This window comes from Schistocerca piceifrons, chromosome 4, assembly GCF_021461385.2.
Source record: "Schistocerca piceifrons isolate TAMUIC-IGC-003096 chromosome 4, iqSchPice1.1, whole genome shotgun sequence".
NCBI lineage: Eukaryota > Metazoa > Arthropoda > Insecta > Orthoptera > Acrididae > Schistocerca > Schistocerca piceifrons.
In genome coordinates, this window is record NC_060141.1 from 293,420,692 (window position 1) to 293,437,093 (window position 16,402).

At 39.2% G+C, this 16,402-nt stretch overlaps 1 protein-coding gene across 1 annotated transcript in view; it reads right to left on the reverse strand.

Annotated features, from left to right (window-relative positions):
- LOC124794793 (DDB1- and CUL4-associated factor 5) overlaps window positions 1-16,402 on the reverse strand; it is a 112,185-nt gene that overhangs the window by 13,070 nt on the left and 82,713 nt on the right. The window contains exon 8 of the mRNA XM_047258448.1: window positions 6,200-6,383. Within this exon, the coding sequence (XP_047114404.1) occupies window positions 6,200-6,383 (184 nt within the window). The remainder of the gene's footprint in view (window positions 1-6,199; window positions 6,384-16,402) is intronic.

Consider the following 16,402-nt stretch of genomic DNA (forward strand, 5'->3'; position numbering starts at 1 on the left):
CATAAACAAAGTGGACAATCATATGCCACTTGGGCCAATTTGCAGCATTTCATACACAATTGCCGTTTTCTGTGCCAGAACTGTGGACAATTGCCGTTTTCTGTGCCAGAACTGTGGAGTTTCATTTGTGGAATTGTTGATTCAGGATGTGATTTGTGCCTGGCCCTGACAGGGAGGTCAGTGCTAAAGTTTTGGTCAAGTATGATCCTAGTCTTGGTGAAATGGTTGAAATTTCTAAATCCTTCAAGGTAGCTTTGGAAGCTCAGCATGCTTTTACTAATGGCATTCACATTTGCCCAATAATACCAGCAACAGACGCAAATCAGGACAGTATTTCAGTGGTTTTGGCTTAAGTTGTGAGATGGTATAGAGGTCCAATTGCCTTCACATTCAGCAACTCAACTACTTCCAAATTGAGAAAGAGTGTTAAAAAGTTTTGTGAATATTTGTAAAGCAGCAAATTTCACCCACTGAGTGCCCACAACCCATTGGTTTCCTCATTTGGGCATTGATTTGAGCTCTTACGTATGACAGAACAGCATCTGCAGTGCTGGGCATTGTTTTCAAATGGGTATCATAATGACGTCCATCTTCACCCCATCACCCAATATGCTAACGCAGATGCCCTGTCCCATCTCCCTCCTGGCCCCACTGAGGAACTCAACTGCCATGAAACTGTTTGTTTTGCATTAGATTAACAGCAGCAAATAGCTTTGGACAAATACCCACTGGCACACGAGGTCACTGCAAAGTCATCCCACAACCCCAACATGTAAAAAGTTTTGTCAGCAGTCCAAAAGGGTTACCCGGAGATTGGGTCCTGCCAAGCTGACCCGGTTCTTCAAAAATATTTCACACTACATCACCAGCTCAATACCTCTTGGTGTGTCTAGACGTTGCTCATGGAAAACTCTGACTGATGGGTTGTCAATCTGGCTCCATTCTGGTCCTGCATTGTCCAGCTCTTTCATCCATCCCATAAGGGGATAAGGCACATGAAGGCATTGGCCCGGCAGCACATCTACTTTCCCAGCATCAAGCTTACAATGAACACACATGCTGCTTCTGCAATGCCTGCTCCTCCAATTAGGAGTCCGCAGTCTAAAGTTTTTTGTCGTGGCTCTGCCTTGACCACCCATGGGAGAGGGTTCACTTCAATTTTGCTGGTTCATTTCAGGGATCTATGTGGCTGTTGGTTATGGATGCCCTTTCAAATTTCTCACATGTCCACTACCATCCTTGGCACCTTTCATGCCCTTGACAGGATTTTCACCATTGAGAGCACAACTTGCACCATAGTATCTGACAATGGGCCTCAATTTGTGTCAACTCAGTTTGAAACTTTCTGTTGCCTAAACAGTGTCAACCATCAAACCACCATGCCTTTTCATCCTGCCTCCAACAAGGAGGCTGAACAGCTGAATCTGTATATTCGAAATACAGATTCAGAAGGCCTTACAAACATCACCGACTGAGGAAGCATTGCACAACTGCCTTGTGAGATATTGGTCCATCCCCAACAATGATGTTACTCCAGCCAAACTTCTGTATGGCCACAGGCATCACACCCTGTTAGATCTCCTGCATCCCATGCTCTGTTTCCCTCCTACATACAAAGTGCTGGTGCCTGGACTTCATGTTTGGCCAGCATCTAGGGTGGGCCATTGGCATTGTCACCAGCCACAGAAGTCATCAGTTGTTCAACATGGAAGATGGGGGACTTCGTCTGCTTGCCATTGCAACCAGCTCTGGCCACCACCACAGTTTCAATCAGCGCCCCTGTACTTAACTCCTCCTCCACCCTGCAGAACAGACACAAGGGTCGCCTGAAACCAGGCCTCTTGTCCTCTCCCACATATCCTGTGCCATGGTCAACCTCCATCCTGATACCCCTGCTCAGAGACATGTGATGGGATCACAATTTGGGAACATAAGGTGATGGAATGCTCCTTCCACCCAAACTGCACCTTGCCCCCATGGCACTGGATCACTCTCAAGCAGCAGATGCACTCTTGCCTCCTCCGCTACCACAGCCCTCAAATGAGCTTCCTGTTGGGGTTGACACCATGCCGATGGTCCTCAATCCACTGGCAGCAGGCGATATCCCTCCCGTCACCCACCTCCACCATCACAGAAACCATCAGGGTAACTTTTGATCATACATAGCAATTTCAGGGAGGAGGGATTTAATATACCCACCAGAGGACATTAGCAATAATGGAGCAGTGCCACTACAGTTAAATTTAGTCAAACGCCACCAGGGGTGTGCCTACAGTCACATGATGTGACTCACTAATGGCCATGGGGTAAGTGATCCACCACCAATCAATCTAGTATCTTATGCCTCGTGTTTAGTTGCATGATGCCTAGTTGCTATTCAACACTGGAAAATCCAGTATAGAATGTAATAATATTATGAACAGAATAGTTGTTACAATATAGGACAGAGATGGTGAGTCACAGATAGGCAAACATAAAGATTGTCAGAAAATGAGCTTTCAGGCAACAAGGCCTTTGTTGGAGATAGAAGAAGAAGAAGAAGAAGAAGAAGAAGAAGAAGAAAAAGAAAAACACACACACACACACACACACACACACACACACACACACACACACACACACAGGGGTGTGGGATAGTAAAGTGCAGCTTGTGGGAGCATACAGGGATGAGGTGGAGAGAGGGTAGGGCAGCTAGTTGCAGTCAGGAGGTTAGAAGGAAGGAGGAGAGGGGGGGGGGGGGGGGTAGCAGAAAAAGGGAGAGGTAAAAAGACTGTGTGTGCATTGGTGGAATAGGAATAGAATACAGTGTAGTGGTGGAATGAGAACAGGGAATGGGCTATAGGGTAAGGAGAGAGATTAACAAAGGTTGAGGCCAGAAGGGTTATGGGAACACAGGATATATTACAGAGAGAGTTCCCACCCGTGCAATTCAGAAAAGCTGATGTTGGTGGGAAGGATCCTGGCACAGACTGTGGAAAGCAGCCACTGAAATGAAGAACATTGTGTGGAGGGGGTGCTCGGCAACAGGTCCAGCTATTTCTTGGCCACAGTTTGCCAGTAGCCATTCATGTAGATGCAGCTTGTTAGGTGCCATGCCCATGAAGAATGCAGCATGGTAGTTGCAGCTTAGTTTGTAGACTGGTTTCACAGGTAGCCCTGCCTTTGATGAAACAGGTGATGCTTGAGACTGGACTGGAATGGGTGGTGACAGAAGGATGTATGGGACACGTCTTTTTGTTGGGCCTGTCTGTGACTCAGCATTTCCATTATATGTTGAGGAGCAACTATCCTTTTCATAATACTGCTAGTTGCTATTCAGGCCTGCTTTTTTAGACTTGGGCATTCTGGCTTAGGTTTTGGTGTTTGTTCAATGCTCCACTCATGTTCAAGGATCACGAGTGTGCTTTGGTGCAGATTCTTTATCTTTCCATATAGAGTGACTCATTTATTCAGGCACCTACATCTACATCTACATCTATGTGATTACTCTGCTATTCACAATAAAGTGTCTGGCAGAGCGTTCAATGAACCACCTTCAAGCTGTCTCTCTACCGTTTCACTCTTGAACGGCACACGGGGAAAACGAGCATAAAAATTTTTCTGTGAGAGCCCTGATTCCTCCTATTTTATCATGATGATCATTTCTCCCTATGTAGGTGGGTGCCAACAGAATGTTTTCACAATCGGAGGAGAAAACTGGTGATTGAAATTTCATGAGAAGATCTGTCACAATGAAAAACATCTTTGTTTTAATGATTGCCACTCCATTTCTTTTAGTACTCATCTGAATAACTTCACACTTTTCTTTCTTCAGGGTCAGTGGTCACTTTTCGCACCATACAGAACCTTATCTAAATTATTTTGCAAGTCATTTTGAACATATAATGACTTTAGAAGGCGGTAAATAACAGCATCATCTGCAAACAATCTAAGACAGCAACTCAGATAGTCTCCTATGCCATTAATATTATTTTGTGCAATTCTGCAATAAAGGTGCAACTACAATGGAGGGATAGCTATTGAAAGGTCAGACAAATGTGTGGTTGCTGAAGAGGGGCAGCAGCCTTTTCAGCAGTTGTAGGGGCAACGGTCTGGATGATTGGCTGATCTGGCATTGTAACATCAACCAAAACGGACTTGCTGTGCTGGTACTGCAAACGGCTGAAAGCAAGGGGAAACTACAGCCATAGTTTTTCCTGAGGGCATGCAGCTTTACTGTATGGTTAAATGATGATGGCGTCCCCTTGGGTAAAATATTCCGGAGGTAAAATAGTCCCCCATTTGAATATCTGGGCGGGGACTACTCAGGACGACGTCATTATCAATAGAAAGAACACTGGCATTCTACGGATCAAAGCATGGAATGTCAGATCCCTTAATTGGGCAGGTAGGTTAGCAAATTTAAAAAGGGAAATGGATAGATTAAAGTTAGATACAGTGGTAATTAGTGAAGTTTGGTGGCAGTCTTACAGGATACACCATCAGATCTAATTTTGTGCTTACTTTTATGTATGTAATTAATTTCCTGATTTATTTTGACTATTCCTTTCATTATAGAGTAATGGTTTTGTAACTTAAAATTCTATTGTTGACCTATAAATAAATATAAATTCTGTACTAATTATAAACACTTGGAGGAACAACTACTGTAATATATTCTTAAATGATGTATTTGGTTCTATTCGAAAACATGTTAGTAAAGCCAGCCCTTAATTAATTCCAAAGTAATTGACAGTTTTGTCAAAAGTATTGTTTGCATAATGATATTTGTTAATTTCATGATTTAAACAAATAATTTGGCCTAACTCTTGTAGTAGGAGAAACTGTTAAAAAGAAGGTAGATTTTGATGTATTCAGTTAATTTGATGAGTGACATTTTAATAGCAATTTCTGTAAATCAAACATCAAAAAGTATAGTTTCAGTGACTATTATTGTGAGGATACATAAGGGCCCAATTTTTGATCCCAAGACAAGTCAGTCCACAGACGAGTTCCAGATGAGAAATCTGTGTTGGTTAGAACAACAATGCAACAACTTAACTGTGAAATAAGTGTAACACAATTAGGCCATGTATTAAAACAATGACAGTGTCTGTTCCATACATACATGATTATTCTGAAAGAACTGTAAACTATGTGGTTATGCTTTTTAATGCTCACAAATATTCAACAGTAAACTATTGCAGCAGTATGTGGATGTTTGCCTGCAACCCATTAATGAGACTTATCGAAAGTTAAACAATAGTCCAATGGCCATATTAACCATGTGTATTGGGGGCTTGTGAACAGTGAAAGTAAAGAACTGTGAAACACAAATGTGCACCTGTCAGCTACATCATTTAAAGTAGTCAGTGTAGATTTTCCACCCCCCATTTTTCAGCCAGTGTAGCGACTCAGTATGTCGACACTGAGGACAATCAACAAAGAAATAAAGCAGGCAAACATCACATTCTCTGAACAGGTAACTACAAGTCCTGTATGGTTTTCAGGGGAATCTTATACCATTCTTCCTGCAAAATAGTGGGAAACTTCAGGTACAGATGATGGAGGTGGATAGCAATCATGCACCCTTCTCTCGAAAGTAGATTACAAAGGCTCAGTAATATTGAGATTTGGTGACTATAGTGAACAGGGGAGATTTACCAATTAATCCTCTTGCCTTCAAAACCAGTCCTGGATGATGCGAGCTGTGACCAGGGTCCCTGTTATCATGGAGCACAGCATCATCATGGGGGAATAAACATTGTACAATGAAATGGATCTAACTAGCCAAAATGGCCACATAGTTCTTGATGGTAATGCAGCTTTGCAGAGTAACAATGGGCCCTATGGAAATACCATGTTATCGCTGCCCAAACCATCACTGAATCCCTGCATGTTTAAATCTTGGAATGTGAACAGGGCCAGAAGTCGGAAACTGAGTGAAACAAGATTTATCCACCCAAATGACTTTCTTCCCTTGCTCCAAAGCCACCCTACAAAAGCTCAGCAAAATGTGGTACTCCTGTTCTCTCAGATTCCAAGTGAAACAAATGTCCCCCTCTCTGCTTCTGAGGTAAGTATTACTCAGTAACATGACGCATAATTTCATTTCAAACTTTTTTTCCTTTCTTGACTGGTTACATAAGCCTTTTACTTGGCAACAAACACAAAATATATACAGTGGTGAATATAATTTCATAAGAAACTTATTTCATACCTGTAAATGCAGATTCAGAATCAGACTGAGAGGATGCAACTGCATAGGCAGTAGTAGAGACATCAGAACTGTGAATGTCATCAGAGATCCATCCTTCAATTTCACGTTGCACAAGTGAGTCAAAGAATGCCATCATCCGTGGATCTTCTTTTGTTGACTGATGACTGTAGTCGTGAGTCATAAACTGCATGTAAATGAATACAAGTTCTCGGATAAATACTGAACAACAACAACAACTACTACTACTACTAGTATTAAATAGTGTATCTTACTCTACATGATGATTTAAAATTCAAATGTGTGAATAAAACAAGAGTAAAGCACAATGCTCCCCATAATTATGTATTACACCACTGATTCCTACTTAGTAGCCTATGGTATCAAAATAATAATACTCAGTGCACAAAAATAACACAAATTTCTGATTTCCACAAATGCATTAATGAATTTAAAAAGTGTCAATTCCACATTCGAGTTTTAAACAGAACATTTGTGCCAACATACCAAGTCCACAGAATGAAAAATATGACAGAACCTCACAGACTCTGACTGACTCCCATACATAAAACAAAGGTAGTTTTATCAAAACCATTCAAATGTGTAAAGTCAATAACTGTCCCTATTACCTCACTGCACCGGCTCCACTACTGCATAGCATCTCACTGTCTATACTCTGAAAACACTGTCAAGTCTGTGTGGCAGAGTACAACTTTCATTTCATCACATACTAATGTTTTTTGCTATGTGGCAGAATGACAGCTTATACGCCGCTGTTGGAGGTGCAATTATGACTATTACTACTTCAGTCTCTACGAAAGAAACAGATACAGTGGAAATAATATTAGTTCATTTTGCACTGAAGATCACATTGGAACTTACAAGGTGTTTGCAGAAATTCTCTTACATTCTCCTACAAGTCAAACAAGTCTAATGCAATGTAGCCCGTTTTTGTTGGTGTCACATGAGGTTCCTTATATCGAACCTGATATTGATTCCACCCACTGAAGAATTATTCCAGTATAGGTTGAACAAATAATTTCTAAGAAAACTCTAAAGATAACACATAGCTTGCTTATGATGCAAAACCTTCTCTCCACAAATATTAGAGAGATACATTCCATATTCCCAAAAACTGCTACTTCCAACATCTGCATGATATTACTGACTCAGTGGGGCTTATTAACAGTTAGGTGCCGGCTTACTCAAATCTTGTCCTGATCCAAATGGATAAGAGAAAAATGTTTAATGGCTAATAATTTCACATAGATTACTGCATCATCTATGACTCCAAGACTGCAACTATCCACTCATTCATTAATACCAAGTGAATAGGGACAACTCAACCAAACTTCCCTTGATCAGATGAAATATCACTACTGTGATTGTGTATGACCCCTTCTCCAGGACATGAGACATGATCTGCTTGTCAAACCATCTTCAGTCCCATCACAAGAGTCAGTTTCTCTGCTTTTCTAAGCATTTTCTGAAGCAGATGTCCATGCAATACAGAACTGGAAGGCTTGAGGGACCAAATGTACTGTGCTTGAGGGATCAAACATCCTGTGTTCCCACATGACTGCCAGTCCGCACAGGTATCTGATTAACTATATCCATCTCCTAACAATAATTTGAGTAGCAAATCTTTTGGGTTTCACATGACTGGCATTTTCAGAAACAACATGGGTTGCAGATAGGTTACTAGTTTTCAACTCAGTAATATCTTAGAATTATTCTACAAAAACAAATAAAACACATCAGCTTTCTGTGGGAAATTTTCCTTCTTCTTCTTCTTCTTCTTCTTCCAGCCTTCTTTTAAAAATAAGTGCGACATGTCCTCTTGTTAATTACTCTACTGTACATTGCTGTTAAAATTACTGTAAACATACAAGCAAATACATGGGCATCATCACACTATAAGGTGTAGTTGAATTTAAGCAATTTTAGTTACTTTTCAATACTGGTCTAGCTGATATTGTATCATTCATCTTTGCAATTGCACTGCAATTAAACAGCTTTTATATCCTCTGTTTTTTTAACAAAGAAAGCTTCCACTTTATTTTAGGCATAAGTTCACGGCATTTTATAAGAATAAACAGAGCTACAATACAAAGGCTGATTTTGACCCAATTTTCTTGTATTTGTCTAACAAATGATGGCAGGAAACTCTGAATTGCCACCTTGCACCCAGTGGCAGATTTGGCCTGTATGAACACAGTGTTGTCACATGACATTTTACTTCTGAACACTTGTTCATTTCAATACACTCAGGAATTGTGGAACACCTGTCTGGTAAACACACTTTACCACTAGCCCAATTTATTTTGCTGCTGTTACACCCATGAGTTCCTAGCAACCATATGAGCCTTGGTTTTCTGTGCCAATCAACGTCTGAGTGAAGTTTGGCTAATGCTGATTTCCTGTGTTTCTGCAGGAGTGTGTAGTGTTCATGCTTCAATACACATGTGCTTACTGGTCACCATTCCCTCAAAATAAATGTCATCACACTCATATCTTACATTATACATGTCTGCAGTGTGGAAACGTCTACGGAATTACTTGTGAACCCCAAAAGATTGCAATCTTGGTGCCACTATGAAAGTTTATTATTTCTGAGATACAGCATTTTGCTTTTCTTACATATTTTGTCGTCAATGCATCTCATAAATTTTGGCAGGAAATGTGGCAGGAGCTCATTTTGCCCACAACTGAGGTTATCAACGTCAATTACCATGTGAGCTTACACTATCAGTCCACATAGGCATCCGAATGATTGTTTTGATTTCCAGAAGACTTAATGTACTAGATTGCCTCTTGTGGTTCTAAACACTTAGACATTCAGAAAAAGAATTGTGCCATTATTTTCTGTCTCCAGCAGGTGTACATTTTATATGTCAACTGTTGGGGTACCAAAGAAACTTGCCACTTCCTCATAGGCCCAAATGATGAATGGGTCACCCACATATTTAATAAAAAAAATGATAGCAGCAGTGTGGAATTTAATGCTGATTGTTACAAGGCCTCCATGAACATATCAGTTTTTCCTTTCACAAGCTCATCTGTTGTTACAGGTGAAAATAGAGAATGGAGGAACCACCGTCATTCCATCTACATGTTCATGCAATATCTGACCTGCTAATTACACACAGTTTGTATTGGGACACCCTCCTCTAGCTTTACTTTTCCCCAAGAGTAGTAGTTGATACCAGTAATATTTTTCAAATTTTGGACAGGTCAATACTATCTCAGCTGGTTTTTTTTCTGAAAAATTTCATATAATTTTATACACAATACATTATATTTCAAGCCAAAATTTATGACTACAAATTATTATTTTGGATGTTATAACTGATAGATACTAGTTCTGAACGCACAGTTAGAATTATTTTTTTTTAGAAACACTTGAAATTATGAATTATTTGGCACACTTAAAATTTCTATTAATAATTGCACAATCTAGTACTGTTTATTATGTTTATTTCTGAATTCATTTATGAAATAATATTTGAAACTAATATAAATTCAGTTGTCAAGAAATACTGTAAACCGTTTGGAATATTGTTATTACAGAAGAGTGAAGCATGCCTCAGATGTGATTGGATGTATTTTTGTATTTTGGGTGAACAATATAATTTTGGCTTTGTTAACATGAAAATTTCAAAAGATTGTGAGCTATACTAAAATGCGACAAAATAAATTAATGTAAAAACAAAAATTCTGCAACAAAAATCTTCAAAATTATTTAGATGAATTCAACCATGAGGGCCTAAAATGTGAGAATTTCAGCTTCAAGAATCAAATGCCTAGACAAGAAGAAATGGATCCAATTCTACAAGAAAAAATAAATTAAAAAGTTTATTCTAATCTTACTCCTCTGACTTTTCAGAAAAGACTTTACTTATTGCGTTAGGAAGGAGGGGGGAAATTACAAGTAGAGGCTCATCGGGGACTAACTGAGTAATAACGAAGTTTTGTCTGTTGCAGGAAGTGCTTTATCTTGTTAATTTTTGAAACTTATGCACAAACAAATTTTTGATCACATGGAGCAAAAATCTGAAGGCTGCCCAACAAAGCAAATCATGACAACAGTGACAATGTACTACCAATAATGACGGACCAAATGGCTCTGAGCACTACGGGACTTAACTTCTGAGGTCATCAGTCCCCTAGAACTTAGAACTACTTAAACCTAACTAACCTAAGGACATCACACACATCCATGCCCAAGGCAGGAATTGAACCTGCGACCGTAGCGGACACGTGGTTCCAGACTGTAGCGCCTAGAACCGGTCGGCCACCCCAGCAGGCAATGACGGACCAGTTCGAAAGAAAGTGATGAGGAATTTACAACTACATCCAAGGACATCAAAAAGGAAAGATACATAAAAACTATTTGTGAACTTAATTTGTTTGAGGACTCATGTTGTTGTTGTTGTTGTTGTTGTTCTTGTTGTTGTCATGGTCTTCAGTCCTGAGACTGGTTTGATGCAGCTCTCCAGACTACTCTATCCAATACAAGCTTCTTCATCTCCCAGTACCTACTGCAACTTACATCCTTCTGAATCTGCTTGGTGTATTCATCTCTTGGTCTCCCTCTACAATTTTTACCCTCCACGCTGCCCTTCAATACTAAATTGGTGATCCCTTGATGCCTCAGGACATGTCCTACCAACCAATCCCTTCTTCTAGTCAAGTTGTGCCACAAACTCCTATTCTCCCCAATACTATCCAATATCTCCTCATTAGTTATGTGATCTACCCATCTAATCTTCAGCATTCTTCTGTAGCACCACATTTTGAAAGCTTCTATTCTCATCTTGTCCAAACTATTTATTGTGCATGTTTCACTTCCATACATGGCTACACTCCATGCAAATACTTTCAGAAACGACTTCCTGACGTTTAAATCTATACTCGATGTTAACAAATTTCTCTTCTTCAGAAATGCTTTCCTTGCCATTGCAAGTCTACATTTTATATCCTCTCTACTTCGACCATCATCAGTTATTTTGCTCCCCAAATAGTAAAACTCCTTTACTACTTTAAGTGTCTCATTTCCTAATCTAATTCCCTCAGCATCACCCGACTTAATTCGACTACACTCCATCATCCTGGTTTTGCTTTTGTTGATGTTCATCTTATATCCTCCTTTCAAGACACTGTCCATTCCGTTCAGCTGCTCTTCCAGGTCCTTTGCTGTCTCTGACATAATTACAATGTCATCGATGAACCTCAAAGTTTTTATTTCTTCTCCATGGATTTTAATACCTACTCCAGATTTTTCTTACTGCTTTCTCAATATACAGATTGAATAACATCGGGGAGAGGATACAACCCTGTCTCACTCCCTTCCCAATCACTGCTTCTCTTTCATGCCCCTCGACTCATAATCTGGTTCTGCACAAATTGTAAATACTCTTTTGCTCCCTGTATTTTACCACTGCCACCTTCAGAATTTGAAAGAGAGTATTCCAGTCAACATTGTCAAAAGCTCTCTCTAAGTCTACAAATGCTAGAAACGTAGGTTCACCTTTCCTTAATCTATCTTCTAAGATAAGCCGTAGGGTCAGTATTGCCTCACGTGATCCAATATTTCTACGGAATCCTAACTGATCTTTCCCGAGGTCGGTTTCTACTAGTTTTTCCATTCGTCTGTAAAGAATTCAGGTTATTATTTTGCAGCCGTGACTCATTAAACTGATAGTTTGGTAATTTTCACATCTGTCAACACCTGCTTTCTTTGGGATTGGAATTATTATATTTTTCTTGAAGTCTGAGGGTATTTCACCTGTCTCATACATCTTGCTCACCAGATTGTAGAGTATTGTCAGGACTGGCTCTCCCAAGGCTGTCAGTAGTTCTAATGGAATGTTGTCTACTCCCGGGGCCTTGTTTCAACTTCGGACTTTCAGTGCTCTGTCAAACTCTTCACGCAGTATCAAATCTCCCATTTCCTCTTCATCTACATTCTCTTCCATTTCCATAATATTGTCCTCAAGTACACCGCCCTTGTGTAGACCCTCTATATACTCCTACCACCTTTCTGCTTTGCCTTCTTTGCTTAGAACTGGGTTTCCATCTGTGCTCTTGATATTCATCAAGCAGTTCACTTTTCTCCAAAGGTCTCTTTAATTTTCCTGTAGGCAGTATCTATCTTACCCCTAGTGAGATAAGCCTCTACATCCTTAAATTTGTCCTCTAGCCATCCCTGCTAAGCCATTTTGCACCTCCTGTCAATCTCATTTTTGAGACGTTTGTATTCCTTTTTGCCTGCTTCTTTTACTGCATTTTTATATTTTCTCCTTTCATCAATTAAACTCAATATTTCTTCTGTTACCCAAGGATTTCTAATAGCCCTCATCTTTTTACCTACTTGATCTTCTGCTGCCTTCACTACTTCATCCCTCAGAGCTACCCATTCATCTTCTACTGTATTTCTTTCCCCCATTCCTGTCAATTGTTCCCTTATGCTCTCCCTGAAACTCTGTACAACCTCTGGTTTAGTCAGTTTATCCAGGTCCCATCTCCTTAAATTCCCACCTTTTTGCAGTTTCTTCAGTTTTAATCTACAGGTCATAACCAATAGATTGTGGTCAGAGTCCACATCTGCCCCTGGAAATGTCTTACAATTTAAAACCTGGTTCCTAAATCTCTGTCTTTGCATTATATAATCTATATGATACCTTCTAGTATCTCCAGGCTTCTTCCATGTATAAAACCTTCTTTCATGATTCTTGAACCAAGTGTTAGCTATGATTAAGTTTTGCACTGTGCAAAATTCTACCAGGTAGCTTCCTTTTTCATTTCTTCCCCCCAATCCATATTCACCTACTACATTTTCCTTCTCTCCCTTTTCCTACTATCGAATTCCAGTCACCCATTACTATTAAATTTTCGTCTCCCTTCACTATCTGAATAATTTCTTTTATCTCATCATACATTTCATCAATTTCTTTGTCATCTGCAGAGCTAGTTGGCATGTAAACTTGTAACAAAATGAATAGGGACAAAAGCAAAAGTGAGGTACAAATGAAAGCTGCAGGATCCAGTCAGGGCATGTTTGAGCCACAACATAATAGTTGAACAGAAGGCCGTAGCAGATAAATCTCATCACAACATCACCATTTTAAACCAAAAAAATTTAAAATCAGAAAACAATATGAATACTAATGTAACAGTTTTAGTTCAAAAAATTTCAGCAGTTCAGGAAATATGCATTCACAAATATCTGTGTGCAAACAATGGTACTGCGTGATTCAACATGCATAATTTACAGCCAGTGGATTTTCTGCACCGCTGCATATATAGTTGTGTGTCAGGCATGAATGACAATCAAAAAATTAAATCTGTTAAAAGATTTCTTGAAGGCGAAACTCTGTCATGAGTAAATTTAAATTTCAGTCAATGGGAAAAATATCAGAGTTTCAAAAAAAATTTTTAAATACATTTTGGTAGGAAGCCGAATGGGGAAGAATCAAAAGTGAATTTTTGAATGGTCCTAATTATAAGAACAGGGGTAACACTTTGAAGGAGTTTTGTAAAAACTAACTTAAAAAAATTAGCATATCTTGACAAACCATTTGATGAAATGATCTTGATTGATGCACTTAAAAGGAGATTACCAGAAAGATTGCAGCTGCATTTAGTACACGGACCTGATGATTATCTTGAACAATTTTTATGGTATGTTGACAGGCTGCTTAGGGCAGTAGAAAGAAGTATGTACTGTAATACCATATTTACTCGAATCTAAGCCGCACTTTTTTTCCGGTTTTTGTAATCCAAAAAACCGCCTGTGGCTTAGAATCGAGTGCAAAGTAAGTGGAAGTTCTGAAAAATGTTGGTAGGTGTCGCCACAACTAACTTCTGCCATCAAATACATGTAGCACAACACAGGTATGCTTTGCAAGCACAAAGATAAATACTGGCACCAAAACCTCTGCGTCAGTAAATAAATTAAAAGAAAAGGTAGAAGAATGTAAACATTATGCCATGTATTCTTTCGTTTTTGCTGCTATCTCATTTAAATCCTGTCTGTCTAATAAACTACGAAAATAGAGTGAGACAACAGCAAACGCGGAAGAATATACATATCATGTCATGTTGATATTCATATTATTCTTATGCTAAATAGTGATACAGTCAGAAATAAAGCACGGCAACTGAATAGATTTTTAAATATAAGATGACTCTAATTTCTTTGCAGAATGTAATGTACTAAAGAGGCATCTGCAAAGATTTTCAAACAGAGAAAAATTTTTGCTAAACTCTTGTTCAGAACATCTATCACACGCAGTCTATTATTTGGTTCTTGTTGATCATTATCAAAGAAAGCAGCAGTGTAAGTAACAACAAATAGCAGTCTCTTGCCATTGTTTTGCTTATGAGACAATGCCTGTCTTTTTTTTATTGTAAGCCGCAGTAGCACGCACAAAAGCAAGCCATGCCGCGAGCGGCGACTAGTCGTGAACACTCATTATCAGAGTGTGACAAACAATGCATGACGCAGTACAGTAATGCATTTTCAGCTTAGAGTGACGTAAACCCCTATAACAAAGAGAACAGCACTTATCAGATCAAAGCAAAATAAGCAATCGATTCAAACCAGATGAAGCACGCGAAAAAGGAAGGGTACCCGTATAAATATGGACGGAGCGCCTGACACAGCAATGGCTACTTGCTAAAGCTTAACTGTCAAGCTTACGACTCAAACCAAACTACTGTAGCTGTATCTTCTTCAAGTCGACCTCAATTGTGTTTCACGTTACAATGGACCAACTTTGTTTCGATTTGGAGGGGCGGTCTAAAACTTTTCTCTCACCTTGAATTTCGAGTCTCAAATTTCAGGAGCGGCTTTGATTCAGGAAAATCTTTTTTTCCTTGATTTCAAGCCTCATTTTGCAGGTGCAGCTTAGATTCCAGTGTGGCTTAGATTTGAGTAAATACAGTAATCGGAATGACAGAAATCACACAGGAGTAACCACAGAAACAGAGATAATGGTAACTTCTGTAAGAATCAAAGTGTCAGTAGAGAGAGAAATACAGAACACCAGTAGGGCAGAATAAATGGGGATAACCATGGGCACTTTAATAGAAGAAATGATCATAGAAGTAAATACTCGGGAAATGGCAGTTCGCCTCAACGAAGGTCCACATTTTTGGGGAAGGAAACATAACAAGCAAAGGCCCAAGTTACACTTGCAATTAGACAATAACAACAGTGTTAATGATGTCACATGTATCTGAAACTGAACAGAAGGAATATCAGATTTCTCATTCATGTTTTGATCAAACGTTTTGGGATACTGTGTATAATTATGGCAATGTAAGTGCTAATCACAAACAGAATGTGAGAGTGGTGAGAATTTTGATGTAGCCATGTACTAATGATTTCTTCTCTTGCAAAGAAAACAGTGTTATTGATGTATGTAAATCAGGTGACGACTGTATTGGATCTGAACTAGGTGGTATTTTTGATGTAGATGTGAATGAGAGCTTTGAAGTAAGTGAGACTGGTAAGTCTGAGACTGGTGGCTTAACGTAAATGAATGTAGGAGAAGTAAGTGACTTTGATGGAGATGACACTTGTATTGTCAGTGACACCATTGTTGAAATCATTTTGGAGGAATATGATGATGAATATTGGTTTTCTGTGGAGTTTAAGAATGATGAAGTTTCAGAGTTATTTGTGAATGATGTTGACATTACAGGTAAGATAAGTGACGTATGTGAAGTAAGTGAGGGTCATGGAATACCAGTCCAGTTAAAACAGTTTTTCATTAATGTCATGCAGGGTAATGATCGAAACAGTAAATATGAGATATCTGTGAGCCTGGAGAACGAAGGTGAAAACTTTTTAAAGTTTTTTTGGGACCAGATTGATAACAACATAGATAAACGTGCATCCTGTGGTAAGTTAGCTGTGGTTAGTCAGAATTTGTAACCCAATTGGCAGAATGAAGTGAAAGAGGATCTAAGCAGGAAATATGATTTTAACAGTAATGTGTTTTGTGTTACTTCTGTGACATGTGCTGTTAGTTGTGCCATGGAATCTATTCATTGTGTTCAATCTTTACCGGACAACATGAGTAATTTCAATAGTTGCAGGGGCAACAGTCTGGATGATTGACTGATCTGGCCTTGTAACATTAACCAAAACGGCCTTGCTGTGCTGGTACTGCGAACGTCTGAAAGCAAGGGGAAACT